The 25,379-nt window shown below is 34.5% G+C and overlaps 2 protein-coding genes and 1 pseudogene across 6 annotated transcripts in view; 2 read left to right on the top strand and 1 right to left on the bottom strand.

Moving 5' to 3' along the window:
• Positions 1-3,698, top strand: part of MRPS18C (mitochondrial ribosomal protein S18C) — a 4,129-nt gene extending 431 nt beyond the window's left edge. The window contains exons 2-6 of one of the 2 annotated variants that reach the window (XM_011356334.2): positions 143-195; positions 1,762-1,845; positions 2,875-2,932; positions 3,445-3,504; positions 3,583-3,698. In XM_011356334.2, the coding sequence (XP_011354636.1) occupies positions 143-195; positions 1,762-1,845; positions 2,875-2,932; positions 3,445-3,504; positions 3,583-3,659 (332 nt within the window). In that variant the 3' untranslated portion in view covers positions 3,660-3,698. Of the gene's footprint in view, positions 1-142; positions 196-1,761; positions 1,846-2,874; positions 2,933-3,444; positions 3,505-3,582 lie in introns of those variants that run through there. The other variant, XM_011356335.2, reaches the window with a different exon arrangement.
• On the bottom strand, positions 3,543-19,771 carry ABRAXAS1 (abraxas 1, BRCA1 A complex subunit). 4 transcript variants are annotated; one of them, XM_011356337.2, is made up of 10 exons: positions 19,626-19,732; positions 19,195-19,343; positions 17,632-17,722; positions 14,944-14,980; positions 12,169-12,235; positions 10,208-10,401; positions 9,330-9,449; positions 9,077-9,161; positions 6,852-6,966; positions 3,543-6,475 (listed from the first exon to the last, which is right to left on the bottom strand). In XM_011356337.2, the coding sequence occupies exons 3-10, from the start codon at positions 17,660-17,662 to the stop codon at positions 6,045-6,047; spliced, it is 1,080 nt and encodes a 359-aa protein (XP_011354639.1). In that variant the 5' UTR covers positions 17,663-17,722; positions 19,195-19,343; positions 19,626-19,732; the 3' UTR covers positions 3,543-6,044. The 4 variants fall into 4 exon arrangements, with proteins under 4 accessions (XP_011354639.1, XP_011354638.1, XP_023384220.1 ...); XM_011356336.2 differs by lacking the exon at positions 19,195-19,343 and having other exon boundaries at positions 19,626-19,771; XM_023528452.1 differs by lacking the exon at positions 19,195-19,343 and having other exon boundaries at positions 17,632-17,718; positions 19,626-19,746.
• A 3,224-nt stretch (positions 19,772-22,995) lies between these two features.
• LOC111737311 lies at positions 22,996-23,115 on the top strand (annotated as a pseudogene).
• Positions 23,116-25,379: the final 2,264 nt, after the last annotated feature.

Genomic DNA, 25,379 nt, shown 5'->3' with positions numbered 1-25,379 from the left:
AAAGGTTTTTATCCGGTCATTGTGAGTATGATGAATATAAAACCTGTTATTTATACTGTGTCCCTTGATTCATCTTGCCTCCATAAAAAACACTTTCTTTAGCTACTCACCTAACAAAAAGAATTGGTATGTTTACTTGCAGTGCTGTGGAGAAGTTGTTCGCAATATAAACAGGTAGCCAGCAATGAAGACCTGGTAAGATTGTTTTTTTCTTTCTTTTTATAAGACATTTGCAAATATGACCAAATTCTTATATTTTAGCTATTTGAATAGAATTCAGCTGGAGGACAAAACCGTAATCAGTTGTCTGAGTGTGAAATTGTAATTCATTGAGGAGTAGTCACTTGAGTTTTGAAGTGAGAGAATTCCTAGATTCCTAGCAAGAAGCATGGCTTCTGTAATGCTATATTTCTCTTCTTAGATCTTAAATTTAAAGATATGTGCTTTAGGGACTAGATAAGGGAGTTTTGGTGGATGAAATAATTGCAAATAATCTAACAAAGTGTTTGTACAAAAGCTTACCTACAGATTGCAGATTGGCTCTCTTCCCCATTTCAAATTCAATTCTATCTTTGTCCCATTTATCATGAGGCGGGGGGAAGTGTCTTAATAAATGAGGGATCAAAATTAATGTTTTATACCAGGATATTAAATACAGTTTCTTTTAACCTGTAGATGTATTTTTATGGGTTTTAAGTACTAGCATTGGACTTCGGCAGTATGTTTTCTTGCTACATTGCAAAGATAATTTGACACTAATCAGATCATACAAAGCACTTAGTAATGTGTAGGGAAGGAATATAGTCAGTTAATACATGTGAGCTGAAAATAAATTGGATTAAGAAAATTTGGGGGGTTGGAAAAAAACAAAAGAACTCCTCTAGTTCCTTTGAGCATCTGTGTTGGTCTTATTTACACCATAGTTCAAGAGAGTAAAGAAAATTACTAGAGCTCCTTTTTAGGTCATAAACCGCACAGAGACTCTAATGAAAGCTATGGACTCTTTTGGAAAAAGGCACACTGTCCCACTCATTTCTAATTTTACATACAACTACAGAGGTTCAAGGACTTCAAAGCCATTTCTAAATTAAGAATCTAAACTAGAGATGCTTATACTGATTGTAGGAGGGAGGCTTGTGACAGAAACATTAAAGGCAGTAGTGAAGAAAGAAAAGACGAAAAGGCTGCCACAAACTTTTTAAGCAGTCTGGGAGCCACAAAATTGTAATCAAAGGACCTTACATTTACAGTGAACCATGGGGACATTGTTTTATAACAGAAAAATAGTGATAAAACAAATATGGGAATGGATTTAGAGATTCTAATTTAAGCATTGCATATGATAGCCATTGTGCTGTAAGTTTTCTTAATTTAAAGCTAAGAATTTTTAGTCACCTAAAATCTGGACAAAAACATTTGAGGAATCACTTATAGACTTGAAGTTTTTTCTCCCATAAACCTTTTTGTCTCCAAAGATTACATTTTATCCCCAAATCCTCATGACTATTCCTCCTTAGCCAAAGTAAGACAAAGAACTTTTACAAAATATGGACAAGCACACTGAAATTTTTACAACAGTGAATTTTTTTCAGAAGTATTTTTCCTTTATAAGCTAAGCTGTTGTTGATTCCTTTTCACAGTAAGGTACAACTGATTCTTTTGATAGATTTAAATGTGGTAACCTTAAGATTTAAATTTTTTTTTTTAATTCAAAATTAACACATTAAACTGTATTACCAGATTTCTCTCCCTTTATTCTAGCCTGTTCCAATGGAAAATCCTTATAAGGAGCCTCTTAAAAAATGTGTCTTGTGTGGAAAACGTGTAGATTATAAGAATGTGCAGGTAAGATCTGGTTTTACTTTACTGTGATACTTGATTTTAGGTGCTTTATATTAGTCCTAACTAAAGAGAATCAAGTCACTTTTATAACAGGCTTTTGTAGGGGTAGCTGTTTTAGCAACTTTGTAATTTCAAATCTGGTTATATTTCTGTGTATAAGGCATTTCTGTTGTATTCTAATAACTCCTTGGCTCTCCCTCATTTACTATTATTTCAGCTCAGTATTTCTTCCTATTTTCTTTCTCTGTCCCAGTGTCTTAACAAAAGCTCACTATAGTGGTAATTCTCAGTTGGAATTGAGTTGGAAAAAGCTCCTCTGGTGAAGTTGATCTCTGTACCTCATCACCAATATCACTGCTTCAAACATAATTTTATCTGTTATCCAGCAACTCAGCAAATGAAGTGGCAAATCTGGGGTACAGAATGATGCTAGAGTTAAGTACACTGACAGTAGTATAAAATGATAGTTGTTGCCTTAGAGGGAGAAAAGCCAAGAAATCTTAAAATGCAACATATTAGGAGGTTTATGCATAGTACCAAGAATACTGCCTGGCACATGGAAGGCATTAAAGAATTTAAATTGACAAAACATAAATTACAGCAAGTGGCTTGATATTTTTTTATCTGTACCTCTTGAAGACCTCACTGTCATCTGATATTGTGATAGCCTACCATGGTTGATGAAATGTTTTAGTACCTTGTTGTGAACAGCAGTATTTTAGAAAAGTATCTCTTGAAAAAGTCAAGAAAACAACTTTAAAACTGAAAGAATATACTCATTAATCTGCTGTATACACTTTTTTGGACACAATGTATAAGAGATGTTTAATAATTTAGTTATTTAAAAAGATGATCCATTAATAAGATGAGCATAGTTCAGTATTTTCATATTTTATGAAGTTTGTCTGAAATTTATTAACCATATAACTTGAAGGTGTGATATAAGGTATGCTTTTTAAAAAATTTACACAATCAAGGTTAACAAATGTATTAATGTAAATTTTTTTTCCTTTCCAAATAAAACTCAAACAGCTTTTGTCCCAGTTTATTTCTCCATTTACTGGCTGCATTTATGGAAGGCACATAACAGGTATTGTTTTCCCTTAATAGCAACTTAAGTGTAGATCAGAATTACATAAATCTGCTTCTGTTAAGAAAACTGGCAAATTTCCATATAGTGCTATAAATCACTATTAGAAAGCTTAGTATTAAGAAAGCATCTTCTTAGGCCAAAAGGGGTGTTATTTTGTATGTCTCATGCTTAGAGGTAACTATAAACTGACAACATGTAGAATACTTGTGTTTAAAAAATTGTGTTGATATTTTGGAGTATTCTATAGTCATTCCGAGACTATTATTTAAGTGGGCATATTTCCCATAGGCCAAACCAGATAGCTTAGTTTACATAGTGTCTATGGCTGGCTGCTTTGTGAGCTAAAAAAGTAGAGTTGAGAAGTTCTAACAGACTGTATGACCCGCAAAGCTTAAGATACTTTCTGTCTGGCTATTTACAGGTTTTCCAATCCTTCCTTGACGTAGACAATTGTTATATGTATTTTGAATATTGGTATGTTTTTATGAATAAGAAATCCTTTTCTATAGGTCTTTGTGGGAAGAAGCAAAAAGAAATCACAAAAGCTATTAAGAGAGCTCAAATAATGGGTAAGAACATCTGAAAAAATGAGTTGGGCTAATCAAAATTTTGCTCATTTTTTGTGAACTTTATTTATCTCTTTACAGGTTTTATGCCAGTTACATACAAGGATCCTGTGTATCTCAAAGACCCTAAAGTTTGTAATATCAAATATCGGGATTAAATTATCTAATGTTATCAATAAAGTTATTTTTACAATAAATGGTTGTTGACTCAAACCATAAGATTTAATAAACTTTAGAAAATAGGCTAAATCTTCACAAACTATAAAGTTTTTAGCTTTAAATATGAAATCGTATGAAGAAAAAGTTTGAGTAAAAAAGGGGAGTTTCTTGTCCATACCAGTGAATGTTCAATAAAACCTGATTATTTGAAACACTACTCATTACATTTTACATACATGAATTAAAAAACTGGTACTGTAGGATAGCTAATACAATAATAGAACACTGATAATTGGATATTAAATACGGAAGAGATGACTTGTATTGGAATTTTACTTTAGGTCCAGATTCTGTCTTGTAAATAGAATTTTAGGTATATGCATGCAAGAAAGTGGAATGCTTGTATAATGTAAAAATCCCTGTGACACAATGTGGACTTGAAATTGCTCAAGGAGATTTTCTAATTAGCAATTACAGGTATGCCTGTCTAAGACAATAGGTCTTCCCTTTTAGAGATGTTACTTTGGGTGGATAGTGGTGCTGTCACGGGACCTAACATTGCTGGAGTAATATATCCTGAAACTGGTAGTGGCCTTTAAATAAACCAATCCATAAGCAATCTGTTATGTCATCTTATCTTACTCCAGTGATAAAAACTAATTGTCAAAAGATGGAGAGAAACTGGAAGTAAATGTCCTATAAGGACAGTGTTCCTCCTTTTCATTGAATACCCTGAAAGTTGGGCCATCAAACTCAATTGTGGAAGTTCAGCTGTGTACTAATGACCTGAGCAAGCTTCTCTATGATTGAAAGTTTAGTATTGCTTTCTTCCAAAGAGATGGATTGCTGTGCAAAAGTATGAGCTAAATAGTTTTGTACCTCTATAGCATTTTAGTAAATTGAACAGTATGAAGGCACGTTTAGACTTCAGTTTGAGTAAATATGTCTTTGAAAAATCTCAAGCTATTGTCTAGAGAAGACATTTGCACATGTTGGCTGCTTGTTGCTTCTGCTGTACCTAGTCTAGCCTGTGTACCCAGTTTTGTTCATTTGTTGACTGCATTTAGTCATTATGTTCTATATGGTAAGTTCTATATGCCATGGTGATACTTGTGGTTATTTTTAAATTAGGGTTCAGACTGACGAACTATTTTCCCTCTTGCCCTTCGTAACACCACAGTGCTGCTTATATAACCAGTAAAACAATCCCAGTAAGAAATTCATTATTTGTACAAATCATCCCTGGTATTATGTGGGCTTCATAAGCACCCGACGGTAACTAATGCATGTTAACACATACGTAGAAGATGATAGTTTTTGATACTATCTAACCTATGAATTTGCTCTATCACTTAGGAAGTAACAGATGGAAGAGCAATGGTCAAAGTGTGTTAGCATTTCATCTAGTGAGTGAAACACGAAGGCTTCATGTGATGTGTATGCTTCATGGAAAAGTCTCACAATTATGGAAAAGACAAATACAAAAAACAGTAAAAGCTCTAAGCCAACCTCCACTTAACCAACTCACTGGATTAAAATGGGGCTTTACATCCTTCCTAAAAATTACTGAAGCCCAAGGCTCTCCTACCTGTTGAGTTCTGCATTGCCTAGAATCAGTTATTTTGTACCCAGACCTGTTAGTTGTATTTATTGTATTGATGAAAAATGAGCATTAAAAAGAAAGTTACTGTTGCAATAAAAACTAAATGCTTTGGAATGACAATAAAAATAGCTTTAAAAAAAGTTGTCAAATTAGGTGCAGTTAGGACAACTGAGTAAGACTGGAAATGGAGGTTGCTTTAAAATGAAAAACAGCTACTAGCATTTTGTACTTAGGTTATTTTGCAAGTTTCTTTAAATTCTTCACTTTAAAGAAACCACACTACGCCGTGCTGCATTAAGTTGTGCCATAATTAGAACTGCCAGATTTAGCAGATAAAAATACAGTACATACAATTAAATCTGAATTCCAGATAAACAATAAGTTTTAAATATAACTATGTACCTAATATTGTATGGTGTTCAGCATTTATCTGGCAACCCTAGCCATAATGTACTTATCATAATTTAAGGAGTAGGAATTGTAATGACTTAGAAACAATTAAATACATTTTCATATTTAGACTTATTTCTATTGTGAAAATAAGGCTAGTCTCCCAATTCTAAACAATGCGGTACAAGTTTAAAATATATTTAAACTTCTCTCGACAGTTTAATAAAAGGGGCAAACGATTTTGGTTTTAAAAGTATCTGATATTTAAAGTACTTTATAAAATAAATGCACTAGGGACTTATTCATGTGTTACTGCAAATAGCTGAATATAGCAAAAACAATAGAAATGTTTGACCCTTTAGCCAATCAAAAATCTTTCAGCCTAAAAGAATCAAAATGTAGGAGACTGTGGATAATCACCAGAACCTTTCATTTTCTCAAAGTCTTCATCTGTTTCAGGGCTGCTTGTGGATGCTTTTTCTTGGTTACTACTATCAGTATCTGTTTTAGATAGTTTGTTTTGTATCTCTAACAGCCGTGACTTCTTGAATTGCCATCTGTCATCTGTATCTAAAGCTTTACGCTTCAGCTGGAGAGTACTACTAGCTGGACTAGCTTCAGGAAGGTCAGTGTACTCTACCATTAAGGTCAGGTTGTCTACCACATTGAGGTGGTGGTTGGCATTACAGCTACTTTTAGAAATATGCCTGTTTTTCAAGGACATAACACATGAATGAAGAAATTCACAATCTGGAAAAAAGGTCCGTAAAGCTTGACAAAGAAAAGTGTTCTCCTGAGGTTCTTTTTGGATATTCTTCTCTCCTAAACAAAAATAAAATAACAGTTAAACATATATTTCTTCTGCAAAGCATTTATAATTACCTACTTGTTAGTATGGTTAAGTCAAAAACTCTTTAACAGTTTTCTCAAATTATCTAAAGTGAGAAAAATGACATGCATAATCCCAAATTGTAACTCATGCCACAATATTCTAAGAAAATCAGTTATATTCTTTAATATCAATAATAATAGTGTAGCTACAATAGTACCCTGTTCTTTGTTCAGTGGGATTTAAAAGTATTAATAACGATTGCTTTTAATGTTAAAGTGGACAAATTCATTAGTGCAGTTGGCTCATTCACAATTCAAATCAGAATTTTTTGAAAGCATAGTAGTAATGTGTGAATTTTTTACTTACGTGTTGCTTCAATCTGAGCTTGTTTTCTTTTTTTAATTTCTTGTTTTAATCTGTTTACATCCTTTAGTAGTTTCTCTACTGCTTGCTCACTGTGTTCTACTTTTTTGCATATACTCTATAAAATAATTTAAGGGCACAGATAAAATTCCAAGTTGTATACTACAGTCTAGGTTCACAAATAATATAAAATCCTTCATGGTACATAATATCAAATGTTATTTGCCTTTAAAAAAATTTTAATTTTGCTGTTTTCTGGAGGAACTCCACAACAAGCATTTGTATGATACTTTATATGTTATAAAAAGCTTTACAGGTGTATTAACTTCCCATTTATATGTAGCTTTATCGTACCAGTTATTTCCTTAATAATACACAGAATTAAAAAAATATATATTTAACTCACTTTGAAACAAAAAATACTGTGCTAATTTGAAAGGTGCATAGTTACCACCAACATTTAACATTAAAGAAAAGCGACTATATTTTAGTGTTATGAAATAATTTTCATATAGGAATTTTATAATTCCTATAAAAGAAACTTTTGTAAACTAGACTGGCCTGTGTCATCACTTTGAAGTTTAACATCCTCTGACTCAGTGATTTCATTTGGGGATGTAGTTTAACAAAATTTATATAGGATGATGTTTCTTAGAATAATATCAAATCAAAAGTAACTGCTTTCCAATTATAGGGTATTAGGTTGTTATAGCCAGTTTTAGTGGATACTTTTTAGGATGTCTGCTCTGCCTATTTCTCACGAACTTGTTCGCCCTGTTGTTAAGGATTTGCCAGTAACCTCTTCACCAACTTCACCCTAGCTGACCCAAGCAGAGAAATGACATAGCATATTAACAAACCCTAATCTCTTGAATAGAAGAGATTTTAATGCAGGAGCTGTGGGTTGGCCATTCTCTCATTTCCAGTGGGTGAGTAAACAGATCTGTAGTTACTGTGAAGAAACCAATGTGTAGACACAAAGGGAGAAAACGTTCTGATAGCACTCCAGCTCCTCATTCCAGTTCCTTCCTGAAGCTCAGCTGCTTTCTGCATACAGTTCCTGTAACATACCTCTACTTTCCCTATTTTAGCCCAAGTTAGTACTTTTAACCTAAGAGTTCTAATATACTGCTCTATGAAATACACTGCTATTAAAAAGAAAAGAATATGTAGCAACATGAAAAATGTTTAATGATATATCAAGTAAATAAAAATCATGAAACATTTATATGCCCTCTTCACTGTCAAGTATGTAAAAGCATGTATACATTAGGGAAGAATTGGAGAGTATGGCGAAGTAAAAGTAGTTATGTTGCAATGGTGGAATTCTGGGTGTTTCTCTCTTTTCTAAAATTCCTGTATTATCCATAGTAGGAGTGTGTAAAATGTATTAAACCCATCTCTCTTAGAGTGTTATATTGATAAGTGTAGTGGCTGGCCATGGAAATATACTACCTAGATCTCCATCTAGAGGAAGCATAGTTGACTGACAGCCTCAGCTGCCAACCTTTTGGGTCCACTACTGTTTCTGTGCTTGGGCCAGACTTCCCCTAGGCTTAGTAACTGAGTACATTGAGAGTATTATTACAAGTCTGTTCCTACAGGACAGCTTTGCTCAAAGACTTCACATCAGCCTGGCTGAAACTTTTTTAGCTCTGCAGTCTAAAGCTTCCTGTCCTACCCAATCATCCTCCCTTCCCTGTTTCTTTTCTCAGGTACTCTCTCCTCTCTATCCTCAGGCCCAATATATCTCTTGCTTGTCTAAACCCATCTTGATGTCTACTCAAAGGACCTGAACTGCCACAGTTAGCTAGAACTGAGTACTGTGGTAGATTGTTTTGTTCCCAAATATTTGCTTCCCTTTTTATCCTGTAAAAGGATTATATATCCCTGCCTGTTGTCATGTGATATCCTCCAGCCAATGAAATATGAGTGGAAGTGACAGGCCTGAGCAGTTTTAAGAGATGTTGTGAGTAACCACTAGCTTTCTTGTGCCACATAAGGGCTGCTTCTATAATGTGGATCCTAGAATGACGATAACAGGAAAATATAGTATGAGTGGCTACTGTATTTAAAGGCCATAGATTGAGGTCTTTGTTACCAAAACTAAACTAAACTAAACTAAAATATAAATCTAATCAAATGTCAGGTTATCCCTAAAAAATTTCAGTGATCAATTTGATATGAACACTAGAAGTGGTCTTTAAGTGTTAGATAAGTTAATTTACCTTTAATTCTTCTTGTAAAGAAGCATACATTTCATTTATCTTGTGTACCTCCTTTAAAGATCCATCTTCTTTAAAAAATTCAGGGCTGTAAAAAATTACCATTTCCTCAGTGTACAGAATTCATTTAATTATATGATGAAAAACTTCTTTGTAGTTGAGCAATGGAAGAATCATAAATGATATGCTGCTGATTTTAAGTTATCAAAAATTGAATAGGAATAAGTTTAGTGAGGAAGCAACTGAGGAATCTCACCTGTGTGTTTTGACTGCTCGGCTAAAACCAGCGGACATACGGGAACCTGATACAGTTTTATAACCCAGTTGCTCAGACATGCCCAGATTGGCCACCACTAAAGGTATCCTATGAAAAAGTCTGAAGAAATAAAATTTTTAAACATAAACTTAGAATAAAGTGAAAGATTGGCATCTACTTATTAGTATAGACTACCTTTTCCTACAAGATTAAAAAACAAACAGAAATTGCCATTCCTTACTACTTATTGAAGACAGAATTTACTGACTTGAGGAAAATGGCTTTTAAAAGTTGCGAAGTATATACAGTGTAAGATAATTATGTGAAAAAAAATACTTTAATGGCTATTTTAACTGATAAGCACATATAAAAGGCAGTATTGTTGAGATCCTGTCCTCCATAAATAATATTAACATTAGTTGGTACTCTCAACTTAATTCTCATAGTCCATGAAAATGTTGTGTACACAGCCTGTGGGGAGTCCCTGTTGACTCATTCTGGTGGGCCATCAAGAACTACCGTGCTTCCCCACAGAGGTTACAGTAGAGCTGCTCAAGTGCCGAGGCTTACATTCTACATTATATCCTTTACCAACTAGTATCTAAAGCACATAGTTTTTTCCATCTTATGGTAAATAAAAGCAAATCCTCGGTACCAGAAACACAAGTCAACATTCCACACTGGGCTTCTAATTTCCTTATCTGACCTTTGTTTTCTCATCTATAAAAATCAGATGGGAAGACAGACTTCAGTGTATTATTATGACAATCTAATGCAACAACATATGAAAATACTTGGTAAGCTGCAAAAAGTACTATAAAAATATTGGGTATATTTTTCTATTAGCTGAAGATAGCTAGTGACTGGCCAACATTTACCCTTTCTGAGGTTTATATAAGGCATGCTCCAGCCGATGGGTAGAGTAGCTTTCTGTTACTACACTCGGTGTTAACAGCAGAAAAACAAGCTCCTGGCTTGAAAGATGCTGCTGTAAGTTTTTGTGAAGCAGTCTCTCTCGAAATGTCATAATCTGGTCTGAATGACGTCGGAATTTGTACCAACCAACCACATCCTGAAAGAAAATACAGGAAATATCAGGTGTATACCTTCATGGTTACAATTATGATGTGTCTTGTTAACAAAAAAATTGACAGCTTTAAAAATGCCTTTAATATTCAGCAAGGTTTGGGGCATATTTAAACAAGCATACACTTAAATATACACTTTACACTTTTATAAAGTATGCAAACTGACTTGGAGTTAAATTACTTTCCATTCAGTTATAGGGCTAGTTTTACTTAATGTAGATTCTTAACTTCCCTTAGTTTCTTTATGACATTTGCTATCTTAAAGTCTTAATCTTTTTTTTTTTAATGCCTACAACACCTGGTATTCCTAGGTGGTCTCCTATCCAAGTACTAACCAGGCCAGACCCTGCTTAGCTTCTGAAATCAGATGAGACTGGGCATATTCAGGGTGGCAAAATCTTAATCTTTGGTCAAAATTTAAATGAAGAAAATGTCAATGAAAACAACAATTTCCTGTATGGATACTTGGTTTGCCAAATAACTGAAATAAATAAGCTTAACCTAATAGTTTTCAAAACTGAAATTTATATGAGAATATCACCTACCCCACAGAGTTGGTTTCAAGACTGAATAAGACCATGTAAAAGGCTTTTATAAGCTGTAACATGCTAAACATGTTGTATTACTACAACTTTATCTTTTTAAACTGGAAAAATAAGCCTCATTTGCTGAAAACTTAATAAGCATAAAAAAGAGAAAAACAACCACTTTGCTTAGAGATACATCTGTGACAGTTTCAGCAACTTTCATATCTGTTCATTTAAATTGAGGAAATTAAAATTATGTTTTAAAACAAACTTTTATAGGTACATTTTTAAATACCCAAATATAATCGTAGGGGAAAGACTAAGCATTTTCAACAAAGGATTTTTTTTTGAAACAAATTTCTTTTACTGAATTTACTTTTATTGTCAAGTCAGATTTAAAATTTTAAGAAAAAAGTACCCAGAAAAAAATTCTGTATTTAGGAAAAAAATCTATTTCAGTTATTCAGTAAGTTTTAACTGAACACCAAGTATGCTGCGGAGGATTCAAATTAAGGTGCTATGTAGGAAATCATCCCTGCACTATAAAAATTAGTAACTGCAGCTATATAAAACAGTAATTGATTAACTCATTTCCCGTTTGCCCCAAGCAAACTCGCTGGCGGCACTTGCAGGTGCAGTGTTTACCCTGATAACTTGCCGATTATGGTCCTAACTTTACCCCCCAAATTAGCCTCAAAATATCTTGCTTTTGTTATTATTTTCACATTGCTCTAGTATATCCATAGTCTTTGGAAACAAATGACATCATTCTACTTATAGCATTCTGTTTTTAGTAATGGTATTTCCATTTACAAAGTATAGTAATTTTCGATTGCTGAAAATGTCAAATTCTAGAAAACGTTGCATTCCTACATGTGATGTTAACATTGTTCTCGAACAGTTGTTAGCCGAAGATTCATTTGATGAATCCAATTTATGTATATGTTTCTGTTACATCAGGATTAGAGACAGGTTCTGTTTAGAAATAACTCCAAGGATGAGAACAAGGTTAATACTTTTTTTTAAGGTTAATACTTTTAATGACTAGTTTTACTTTTAAGTAACTCCTTTGAATTTCTGGAAAGAACAAGCCTTTCCTCACCTGCCTTATAGAACATTATGAAGACAAATGCTGCTTAAAAGTTTTGTCAAAGTAGTACATATTTTTATGAACTCAAAGTAATACTTATAATACCAAAAGAAGACAAGGTAAATCAAGAATACCTTTTTAACACTTGATAGTATTTTCCTCAGTGCTTGCTCATTTAATTCACCAGAAGAATTGTAAAAGCTGTAAAAGCCAAAATTAAAGGCATTTCAAATAAGCTAAAAATATGATTTTATTAGCACCTTTACTTCTAGTTACTCCTAACCTAACTTCCAACCAATACCTACTTGCCTGTCAGATGAAGTTCTAAAATAAATAATAGAGAAAGTTCTCAAATTAACAGACTTAAAGTGGTAGAAATATGATGTCCATAAGCAAAGAAAAAGGAATAGGAGTGAAGAAACTTCAGGAGATAAGTTTAGGCATTACATTTTTTTAAAACCTAAAACAAAACGATTTATTAAATACAGGTACATAGCCAGTTCACAATTCATTCATGATTTACTTAATGAAACTTAAAAAAAAAAATACATTGATATATACAAGAGTATGTAAAATAATGAAGCATAATAACAAAAGGAGAATTTATTCAAAAGCCATACTTGTATCAAATTAAGAAATGTTATAGGAGTTCGTTGGGTTGTTTTTTTTGGGGGGATGGGGGAGGCGGGAAAAGAATAGGTATTGGTTTAGTTTAGTGGTCTTTGTCCTGTAGTTGGAATGCCAAAGATGTAGGGAAACTTAAAAGACAATTTTTAAAAATTATAAAGCGTGTTTACTTCCAGCCTTCTTTCCCCTCCAATAACAGGGATTACAAGTAATATTTTCCTCTTTTTAACATTCATTGAGATAAATAATATTCTTTTCTATGATGGTGAAATATGTTATGCAAAATCCTTTACAAATAATAGTCACTGTAATGGGCTTTTACTGATAATTCTAATCTGTACACTGAAAAAAATTAAGTTACATAAAACTGAAATGATACATCCTAATAGGCAATATATTTTCTTTTTAACTAACAAAGATGTATTAAAATTTTTTCCATTCAAATTTTAATGGGAGATACAAAATAAAGTATTCCATCTACCAAAGGGGGATATTCGGCTGATAAAATAGATCCATTTTACTATTTATTATTCTAACATGAAAACTCTAAATACAAGAGTTTATTCTTGTATTTCTCTAGGAAAGTCCACTTCTGAGCTTCTCAAACTGGAGTATAAGGCAACGTACCAGAACAGGATAATGGTGTACATCTTCTGTGCAAGCACTGATTTTATGTGATGTTTCTGTTAAGGAGGGCATTTTAATATTGAAATAGATATATTGTGCAGTAGAATTCATGTTACATTACATAATTTTTTAAAAGGTGATATTAAGTTTTAGGCTCTAATGGCCTGTTTTCCAGGAACTTTCCCCCAGATTCCTGAGGTAAGCGAATCAGTGTATTCCTGTGGAAAACTCTGAGAAATGTATTAGAGTAGGGTTGGCAAACTTTTTGTGTAGAGGGCCAGATAGTAAATATTTTAGGTTTTGCTGGACACATAGTCTTTGTTGCATATTCCTCTGTTTTTTGTTGTTGTTGTTTTTTACAACCCTTAAAAAAGATATTAACTATTAAGAGATAGAGTGCCATATAAAAACGGGCATGGGACCATACTTTGTCACCCTCTGTATCAGAACATAAAACTGGATATTAAAGCTTATCCAATTTGGACTCCAAGAAATATGGTATTAGAAGACTGTTTTTAACATGTTCACCTATATTATTTAAAACGAGGAAGAAACAATGTGGTATGCTATTGGCTTGGAACTCAAGAAATCCTGGTGTGAAACCAGGACCTTCTGCATGTAAAGCAGACGTGCTAACCGCTACACTATGAAACCACATCTCGGTCTAATTATTTAAGATGGTTACCAGAAGATATTGAATCACTTTTTTTTGGACTCTCCCTTCTTAATCCTTTGCTGGTCTATAGTCCTTTAAGGAAGTGCTTTTTATGAGTCTCCACCAAGAATCCCTTAGTCATCAACCAATATTTTTGTAGATCCATTATATTTAGGCACTATAGGAGCTATACCTCTTTTAGGTACAGCAGGATAAGACTACACTATGCCTTTATTTCTATCATTCTCTACCATAGATCTTTCTCACCTTAACCATATGCTCCACTGCAACTTACACAACCTTAGTGATGTGTACATAAGTGTGACTATAAGAAAATAAAGATGATTTTTCATAAAGCTATTTCAATAAAACTACACCATGTTGTAAGGGTGCCAGTGTTTGCTTTATTAAAATTCATTTTTTGTGTACTTTTCTGTATGTACATAACAATAAAAAATTTTCAAATACTTCAATAAAGTTTTAAAAAACATCACAGCCTATATTAGGGCTAACAATATTACTGCTATCTGTAGGACTAAGAACACAAATTTTCACTCTAGAAAAGCAATAGGAAGTAAGTTAAAGAATTTAACCAGTTAATAGACAAAAGATAACTTTAAAAAATATGATAAGTGAGGAAACAGAAGATAAACTAGAATAAAAGGGTAGAAAAAAGGCTCCTGTTGATGTATAAGAATGTGTCACTGAGTTTAAAATATGCAATGAGATGAGTGGGCATGAGAAGGCAAAGCAACCCTCACGGTGAACTGGCACCTGGGAGAGGCAGTGGAGACCAGCTAAAGCAAGCACATAAATACAGAGAAAGAACTATTAGGGTAAAATTGACAAGTGAATTTTCATGTAATTTTAAAAAATCTTTCATTTTAATCAGTACCACCATGTATAACTGGTAACTAAGATACCTTGTTAGTTTTAAAAATTACTTCACTTGCAGAGAAAAATTTTCACAGTGGATCATTTACTTGCTCTTACTACTCACCTAAAAAGCTGATAGCATGGAATATATTTCTGAATGTCTGGAAAAAAATAATTTTTAGTTATGATTACATTGTCGTCTGAATAACATATTGAACACTTCATGCCAGGAAGTACTTTACCATTATCTCATTTAATCCTAACAAACCTACGAGACAAATGTTATCATTCCTTCCATTTTAAAGAGGTAGAGAGATTAAGTGGCTCTCCTAAGCCAGTGGTAGGGCCAGTATTCAAACCCAGAGCCTCACTCGTAACTAGAATGTTATATTCCTTCTAAATGTTTAATAATGATAACACAATAGATAAATTTGAAATTGGTATATTTTTGTTGAGTTCTAAAAAGGTTATGCTCTAATTTTACTTAGTTGATAAAAAGAACTGTTATATCTTTAGTTTCACAAAAGATTTGTCGATGTTAACTACAGACTATCAAGAAAAAAACTCTCAACATCTTTTAAGAGGTGAGTTTTATTCTGTCACTAGAAATACATCTAAATAGGAAACATGATCATCCTCTTTAGACATGTTTTTTCTAGCAAATATATGCTACCCTCAGATAAATCCCTCTGTCTGAAAAAACACTGTGGACAGAACCAGTCTTTGTAACTGGTAACAGCCAAACATTCTCTGGTATAGATAAGAAAGTTTAAAAATGATGAAAATCTCATTAACCAAAGCAATATAGTAATTTCTAGATCTTGGATTTTACCTGTTATTGTGTGTCTTAAAGTAATCCAGTATTTTAAAATAATTTGAGCAAATACTTGGGTGTTTCTACAGCACTTGCCTATTACCTTAAACATTAGCATTGTTCCTGGCACATTGGAGTTGCTCAATAAATAGGTGCTTAATTAAACTGCTCAAAATATGTTCATACTTTGGGCAGCATACTAATTTGAATTAGGGGGAAAAATGCCCTAAGGGCTTGCTTTTAAGGCTCCTGTCTGAGCAGAATTAAAACACAAAGTAAAATTACAAACCGAATGAATGTGTAATACATGACAAACACCAATTCTCTTATGTTATAATATGATATTATAAATCAATAAGAAAAAGCAAAATAGCCCAGGAGAAATATAGTCAAAGCATGGAACAGGCTTTTCTTTTTCAAAGAAAAATGTATTCCCCAAAAGGTCAAATACATAAACACTTAACCTCAGTTGTAATTAACAAATGCAAATTAAAAAGATTTTTTTTCACTTATCAAATTAGCAAAGATTAAAAGACTTGATAATATCTAGTGATGCAAGACTATCAGGACCCAAGCACTTTCACATATTGTGGAGGAATCTAAGATGGCATGACTTTCCAAAAAGCAATGGTCTGCCTCTAAGAATGTGACTTGTGGATATACTCAAAGGCACAAAGATATATGCACAATAAAATGTTCACTATTTTATTATTTTGTATTAACAAAAAATAGAAAGTCATTCATAGTTATTTAAATAAGTATGGTACATCCTTACAATAGGAATATGAAGCCATCAGAAAGAATGACAAATTATACATTGACACTGTTTTGCACCAATGATATCTTCTAAATATCCATGTATAGTATGATCCCATTTGCTGGGCCATCTTTCTGCCACTTAAATATATGCAGGGGCTATTTCATCCTTGTTTCCCTAGAGTAATCTTATAAATGTATCTATTAAGAAATAATACTTTATGAAACCAATAGTGGTTACCATAGAGGAGACTAATGAGTGAGATTAAATTTATTTATATATTTATTTTATACATACATACATTTGTATACATATCTATATAAATTTACATATATGTACTTATATTTTCAACCTTTTAAAGTGGCAAAAAAATGACATGAATACTGAGTATAAACTGATATAATCTTTCTGGAAAGATGTTATAATATGAATATATCTAAAATAGATATAGAAAAGTATGTACAAGGATGTTCACTGTAGTAAACTTATAATGAAAAATTGGAAATAACTCTGATTATAATTTACTTATTTAAAGGACTGAAATTAAATAAAGCCATAAGAGTAAGGCCATAGAGAATACAATGCAGTTATAAAAAATGATATTTAGAGAATTATTTGACATGAGAAAATGGTCATGACACAAGAAGTCATGAGGCCAAAGTTTTTATAAAGTACACCACCAATTTTGTTTTAAAAAATATGCTTAGAAAAAACCATATATAATCAGAAAACTCCCTATATATTTTAAAGCTCCCTTTTCCCTTTTTTCCCCACCTGAAAGAACAGCTGCTTCACCACTCACTCCTCAAACCCTCGTAGTCTGGTCTTCTCCCTATTACACTCCAGAAATTACAAGAGTTTCAACTATATAATCACTGAGCTGCTTCAGTTCTCATCTTCCAACTTTTCTGCAGCATTTAATGTTTTTGTCTAAACTTTTACCTTTTTTCTTAGTTTTGGTTCCTTCTTTTGCTGGGCCATCTTCTTGCCACTTAAATATATGCAGGAGCTATTTCATCCTTGTTTCCCCACAGTAATCTTATCTGCTTATGTCCCATACTGTTTCCTGCTTAAGACCAGATGATGGCCATAATTTTAACTGAGAAATGAGTGCAATATATTCTTTTAAAATTTGCTTTTAAAAATCTGTATCTGTTGTTAAGAATTTAAAAGCAATTCATGCTCTGATCCCTTTCAGCATAAACCATGAAAAATAGGAGACACAGAAATAAGTGACTCACCAATTGTATAAATAACTTCAACATCATCCATTTGTGAATCAGTAATGCTATTCTTGGCTTCACCTTTCACTTCCCCAAGGAGAAAACCTTCCTATGTATAAAAATAAGCAGTAAGTATATGGAATACACTGAAAGAACTATCATTCAGTCACTTAACTAACCAATATTTCTCAAGTTATTTTACAATGTATACAATATGTACTACCAGCTCGGGGCACAGAAAAGAAAGACCAGATGCACTTCCAGTTCAGCTGGGAAACACAAACAATGAAATAAAAATGAGATGAAGAGATTGTAAATACCACTGTATTTTAGCACACTTGGAAGCATAAAAGGCTTAAAGCCAGAAATGAGCACCCAGTGCTTAAGGAACAAGGAACAGAGTCATTTGCCTTGGAACTGAAAGCTCCCATTTGTCAGGAAGTCATAGACAGGAATAAGCCCAATAATGGAGCATCCTGAATGACTAGCCAAGGACTCTGAATTAATGGCATGTACTTCTGGGAGCCAGTGGAAGCTTCTGAGCTATGAAATGACACAATGATCAATGTTTTTAGATTAAAAATTGTGAAAAATATTAAAGATTTGGAATTCGGTATCAATGTCTGCTTCTTAAAAGGGGAGCTGTGAGCCCCGAGTTTTTAAAAAATATGTGCATTTTGCCACAATAGTGACTTCTTTGAATTTTGGAGAATTCAGTTATTTCGCTTGGCACATTTAAAGACCTACTGTGCTTAATAGACAATGAAGATCTTGTCTTTATAATTAAGAATGCTTCTTTCCCCCATTTCATTAAAGCGCACAAAAGGAATGTTTCCACAATGTGAGTCTTTACTGGAATCAAGGGAGAACAATCCAGAACTCTACACTGTAGTGTTCTAGACAAATCTGGAGAAAGGAAGCAGGGACAATGCAAATAAAGCTATCCAGAAAATCACCCTTTAAAGACTTTTAGGAAAAAGATCTAAGAAACAAGGGCCTAACACTAGATTACTTTCCGAGGGCTAATCTTTTAAGCTGCAAAGGACTTAAAGACCCATTGTTTATACTGCTATGACATTCTGAAATAATTTTCACAGCTCCATACATTTTAAATTGTCATATATTCGCTCTTTGCTAGGTGTTAATCTACAAGGTTATTTAAGAAATTACTAGACTTTGTTCAGTATGGTGTTCTCTTAAATTGTATTAGCAAGTTACTAAACACTCTAAGACACTATTCGAACTCAGTTTTCCAGTTTTTTAAATTTCATAACAATAAATTTTTAAAAGTTGGCACTGTATTTATTCACTACTTCATCCAGAGGTTTTGAACCAAGGCAACTAGTATGAAATAAACATTTAAATATCTAATATTTGAAAACAAATATTTAAATTATAACTGAAAGCATCAGGAAAGGAACGAGGTGAGGCCTTACAATTTAATACCAATGCAAACTGAAGTCAGACATCCGATACCAAAGTAAGCTTTTTCATTTATTAAGGTTTCCCAAAAAATAGCCACTGGATGTAACATCTCTTATTCCTTTCCCACCCTACCATTTCGACAAGAGCAGCACATACTCTGCATGAAAAAAATTTGGTTGTCTGAAAACGTCTGTAGGTAGGTACTTGAAACGGAGTTAACCGGCAACCTTCTTAGCGGTAGCAAGAAAACGCTACGTAAACTTTCTAGCCTTTCACAACCAAGTTGAATCAGAAAAAAAGGGGAACTGTTGAAAGAAAGAAATGGGAGTGTGTGAGACACTAGGGTTGGGACAGAGAAATAAACATGGACTACAAGAGAAAGGCTAATCCTGGAAAAGACTTAGCGGGCGGGAAGGACACCTCGAGCCACCCGGGAGCGGGAGAAGCCAGAGCTCGGAGGCTGAGGCCGGCGCTGCGGCGGCGTCTGGGAGCTCGCGGGCCGGGACCCGGGCAGCGGCGGCGGGGAGGGCACCGACGCGGGGCCTCAGTCGAGGCGATGCCGGACCCCGCCCCGCCCCTCGGCTCACCGAGTCCGAGTCCGTATTGAGGTGCTGGAAAGACAGCGCGCCGAGCACAAAGCCCGAGAGCACCGCCGACGTACTCTCGCCCTCCATGCTCCTGGCGCCGCAGCCAGCAGGAGGGGCGGAGCCGGACGCGGCGGATCCGGAGCCTTAGGCGGGCGAGGCGGGGCCGAGCGAGGAGGCGGGGCCTGCGCCTGCGCTCTGGCCGCGGCGCGCTCAGCGGAGGCCCCGGCCTGGAGGCGAGAGCGCCCTCTGTTGGGGTGGACGAGGCGGAACGGCTGTGCGGGGCAGGGCGGGTCCTGTGTTCCTCCCCGCGCGGCGCCAGGGGTTTCCTCCCCGGCTTCCCTGACGACTTGGGAGGGCATGGAGCGCGTTTTGGTGGCCAGCTGCTGCTGAGGGATCCGTGGTATAAGTACAAAACTATTAAAAATGAACACTGCTGATAGAAAAGAAGCATGGCTTAGTGACATTGTAATGCTACAATGGATATGCCGCGTTTATGGTTTCAAACTGCATGATGCTGCCCTTTACCCATTGTCGAAATTGCTAAAATACTAACAGAGTTTCAAGATTGTGTCTTCTAGAACTCTCCAGCGACGTTCAACTGGGGAAGAGGAGGATGGTGGGAACGGGAGACGAATTGGGTTTCTTGGAGTGTTTGCTTTTAGAAAATTAAGGACTCGGGTTAAAGAATACCCAGATTTTTAACGTTGTTCTGACGGCTTAAAAACAGGTATAATCATACTGTGTTGAATCGTTTGATATAAATGATATGGGGAGTGGGAAGTCCAGGACATGACAATTATCCACACATGATGTTCAAAGCTATGGTTTTTAAATGATTGAAAGAAAGCAAAATGTCAGACTACAGATGCCCCTCTACTTAACGATGGGGTTACACCCAGATAAAACCACTATAAACTGAAAATATCTTAAGGTGAAAATTTATTTAATACACCTAACTTTTTGAAACATCATAGCTTAGCCTAGCTTATGTGAGGAATAAAATGAATATTGGTGGGGTTGAAAAAGGTCTTAATACAGCATTATCAAAGCTTGGGTGGGCTCAAAAGACCCCTGCTGGTCTCCTAACATTAAAATGCCCCAAACAAGTTCTTCTCTATTTACCCCAGTTTGGAGAAGTTCTAAAAACTGAAAGGTAAAGAATACAATGAGAAATCTGATCTGGAATTGGCTTGGGCAATAGTGAAGTTAATCAAGATAAAGACAGGCGAAAAGGCCGGGGTTGTGGGGCTGAGGACCCAAACCTTATGCACAGGAGTGGATAAAATGGTCAGGAGGTGAAGAAGAAAAGTTTCTGAGTTTCCTTGACACAGGAGCCTCATGTATTGTATACCAACACCTGTTGGTGAAGCCCTAACATAGGCTACAATTTGAGTGACTATAGAAATGTGTAAGAGTTGATAATAGGATTAAGGTAAAAGTTTGAATGAAAATTATAATGTTTAAACAGGCTTTATATGAAGAAGTCGTGTCTCCTTTATCTGAATGCTTTATAGGAATAGATATTACATCTGAGAATACTCCCCTTACCTAGTACCATAAAACCAAAACCTGCTAAGGCTTTTAATTGATATCATCTAATTGTCCTATAATAAAGCTGTTCTAACTTACAATTCTATAAGAAATGAGTGCCTCGAAGAAATGAAATATCATTAAATGGAATCTTTGCCAATGTTATAGGTCACAAATTTTCTTTTAATTTCATTTGATGTAGTTAGTACTACTTTGCTTCCTCATGAAGCTGAGACATGTTTTTAGGTCATTTATTTGTTCTCTTGTGAATTACTCCCCCTCTCTCCTTCCCTCTCTTTCTCTTTCTCGCTCTCTCTCTATATGTGTATATATATGTACCCCTTTTCTATTGCTCTTCATATCTTATTGACTTAAGAGTGTCTATATATTAAAAGTAACCAGTTGTCTGTCTTATATTGAAAGTGGTTTTTTTCCTAGATGGTTCTTTTAATTGTATTTAAGATCATTCTTTTTAATACAGAAGCTTTAAAACTTTGTATTTAAAACTTTTTTTATGTCCTTAATATTTCTTTCTAAGATATCATGTTTAGGAATACTTCCTTGTCATGACTAATAGTCATTATTCTTGAATAAGAGGCAATTACTAATTAAGATGAATGGACTAATGTCACTGGCTGAATGGAACCATAACAGAGATCGATTACCAAAAGCCTGAACACTGGACCCATACAAACAATAGAATTGTTTTAAGAAGACTTTTAAAACATAATTATTTGTTCCTTTCTTCACTAAAAGGAACTAGTGCTCCTTGGAGAAAAGGCTGATTTCAAGAGCTGGGGCAGAGAAAATACAAGATAAGCCTGAAACAATATTTTTGGTGCTGGAAAGTAAAGATGGGTTCAAAGAATGATGTAAACATGTCAACCTGACATAGGAGTTAGGTGGAAGGGGCTGATACTGACCAAATCTGAGGTAATCTAAGTATCAAAATAAATAACGGTAGTAATGGATTATGTCTCATTCGATAAAGTAGGAATCTTTTAGTCCACATTGATATAAATGAATGGATGAATGAATGAATGAATAAATGGGGTAAGAGAAATTCTTCCTTACAGTAGGATATCAACTAATAAATGTAGAAGAAATCATGAAGCTAGAAAATCCCTTTTGGCAACTATCATCATCATCATATTCAACAGAGGCAACGGATACTAAAACTAGAGGATAGAGGACAAGTTATTTAAGGAGTCTCCAAATATCTCCCCAAAAGGTATTTATAAATGACAGGAGGAAAAATAACTTTATAAACACCACCTTAACTAAATAATGAAGGTTAACATCACTAGTAAAGAGACAAATGGACATCAGATGCCTCCTGATAAGGTGCTCTGAGAAGGCTGCGATGTTCTTGCTAAAGTGCATTAGCTGAATTTTCTCATGAAGAAACATCAGACAAACTCAAATTGAAGAACATTTTATAAAATAACTGACCTGTACTCATCATAAATGTCAATGTTATGAAACAGACTGAGGAACTGTTGTAGATGAAGGAAATGAAAGAAACAAGACAACTGAATGCTGCAAGGAATAACCCACAATAACAGGGAAAATTGGTTCAAACAATACTGAACTATTGGTGAAAAGAATTTTACTTCTTTTTACTTTGCCTTGTCTATAATTAGCATACGATAACTCAGAAAAACTTGATAAATAGAGCAACTCTGAAATCTCCACTTGAAGAACTGTTTTAAAAATTTACAAATAGATTTCCTTCAGTTACCCAAATTGCAAAGCTTTGAATATGTTTGAATAATAATTTGTAAGATTTCTGGTCAGACTGAAACTTTTCTTTGTCATACTCTAAATTTTACTTTTCAAAAACTATGGATTTGTCTACCCTGAACAAGCCCGATCCCATCTGATCTCAGAAGTTAAGCAGGGTCGGGCCTGGTTAGTACTTGGATGGAAGACCACTTAGGAAGACCAAGTGCTGTAGGCATAAAAAAATAAAAAATAAAGGATTATAAGCTGACGGGGTTCTTGCAATCTTTGAGGTCAACCAAGGGTTGCCTTGCCTAAAATAAAAAAAGAAATACCTATGGATTTTATTTTTCCAATCTGGGGAATTCCTTTGATATACTCTATTTAAAAAAACACCTCATTTTACAGATGATTTACTCAAGGAACTATGTAAGATAATTTTATGAATCAGAAATGTCATTATATCATTCACCAAATTATCAGAATATGAAATGAGATTATCTGTTATAAGATCAAAAAAGTCTAAATTTTCTAAAAAGCATACTTTCCTTTCACCTAAAGTTCTAGCATGATGATAATACAGTCTGTACCTCAAAGTCCCCATAAACTCCCATCATTTGAAATTTTTATAGGAAGACTCATGAAGTATGGCTTGATACCTACTATGACAGATTCCTTCTTGGTACATTCTAGTATTGTCAAGTATTTTTGAAATATCATTTTCACAGTATATGTCAAACAGGTACAGGATACATTCCTAAAAGGAACATTACCAGACGTACCCCTTCTTGACATGACACCAGGAGATATAAGTAGAGACACCAATAAAAGTCAGCCTTAGAACATAATGGAACGGAACATTTTGGATCTCAAATACATTTCCTAATCTCTAATGCATACTCTTGTGGGAATATGCCTTTCAGCTATATTAGTTTGCTAGGGCTGCCATAACAAAATACCGTAGATTGGGTGGCTTAAACAATAAAGATTTATTTCTCATAGTTCTGGAGGCTAGAAGTCCAAGATCAAGGTGTCAGCAAAATTGTTTTTTTCTGAAGCCTGTCTTCTTGGTTTATAGATGGCTGTCTTCTCCTTCTGTCTTTATATGGTCCTTCCTCTGCGTGTGTATCTATGTTCTAATTTTCTCTTATAAGGATACCAGTCATATTGGATTAGCGTCTATCCTTAAGACCTCATTTAACTTCAATTACCTCTTTCCAAATACAGTCACATTCTGAGGTACTGGATTTTAGGAATTCAATATATGAATTTGGGGGGATACAATTCAGCTCATAACACTTATGAATAGACAAAACACACTTCTCTTGTGCTTTTCTCCCTTGCCCTCATATTATTACTACACAATACTTCTGTCACCAGATGTGTGGGTTTTCCACATATCAAGCAATTCTCCTATACTAGCTGGGGTGCCCTACAATTAAATTCAGTCCGACACTATCTATCTGGAGTTAATTTCAGTCAATTTCAGCTCTTAGCACAGTGACAGCTACCCAGGGCTGTTTCCAGCTCAGTGCAGCCAAATGTTCATGTGTTCCTGGAGCAGCTTACACGCAGCTTACAGGAGCCAGGATAGGAAAAGATACTCCATGCAAATAGTAACAGGAAGAAAGCAGGAGTGGCCGTACAAATATCAGCCAATATAGACTTTAAATAAAAAAAAAGTTTACAAGAGACAAAGAAGGACCTTATATATTAATAAAAAGTTCAACACAACAAGAAGATATAGCAATTACAAACATTTATACACTTAATGACAGACCATTAAGCTATATGAAACAAACACTGACAGAATTGAAGGGAGAAATAGACAGTTCTACAATAGTAGTTGGAGACTTCAATACCCCACTCATAACAATGGATGGAATAACCAGACAGCATATAAGTAACAAAACAGAGGACTTAATGCGATAAACCAATTAGATCTAACAGACATATAGAAACCTTTACCCAATAACAATAGCATACATGTTCTTCCCAAGTTCACATGGGACATTTTCTAGGATAGACCATATGTTAGGCCACAATTAAGTCTCAATAATTTTAAAAGATAGATATCATACCAAGTATCTTTTCCAACCACAATAGGGTGGAATTAGCAATCAATAACAGAAAGAAAGCTGGAAAAATTAACAAAATGGTGGAAATTAAACAACATAGGGATCAAAGAAGAAATCACAAAAGAAATTAGAAAATACTTAGAGATGAATAAAAATGAAAACACAACATAAAACTTATGGGACACATTGAAAGTGGTGCTAAGGGAGAAATTTATAGCTATAAACACTTCCATTAAAAAACAAGAAAGAATCACTACCAATGTATTGTGATGGGCAAGTTGTTCCTTGGCTGTCTGACTTTAGTTCAATGTGTGTAATCATGGGTTATGCTGAAGGAAGACAGGTGACACCAGCATGGCACAGAGTAGGCTAAAAGAGAGAGAGAGAGTAGCTGCCTAAAGACTCAAGAGTTCTACAGCCATGC

This window comes from Pteropus vampyrus, unplaced genomic scaffold (genome assembly GCF_000151845.1).
Source record: "Pteropus vampyrus isolate Shadow unplaced genomic scaffold, Pvam_2.0 Scaffold25, whole genome shotgun sequence".
In the NCBI taxonomy this organism is placed as follows: Eukaryota; Metazoa; Chordata; class Mammalia; order Chiroptera; family Pteropodidae; genus Pteropus; species Pteropus vampyrus.
This window is presented reverse-complemented; position numbering and strand designations above follow the sequence as displayed.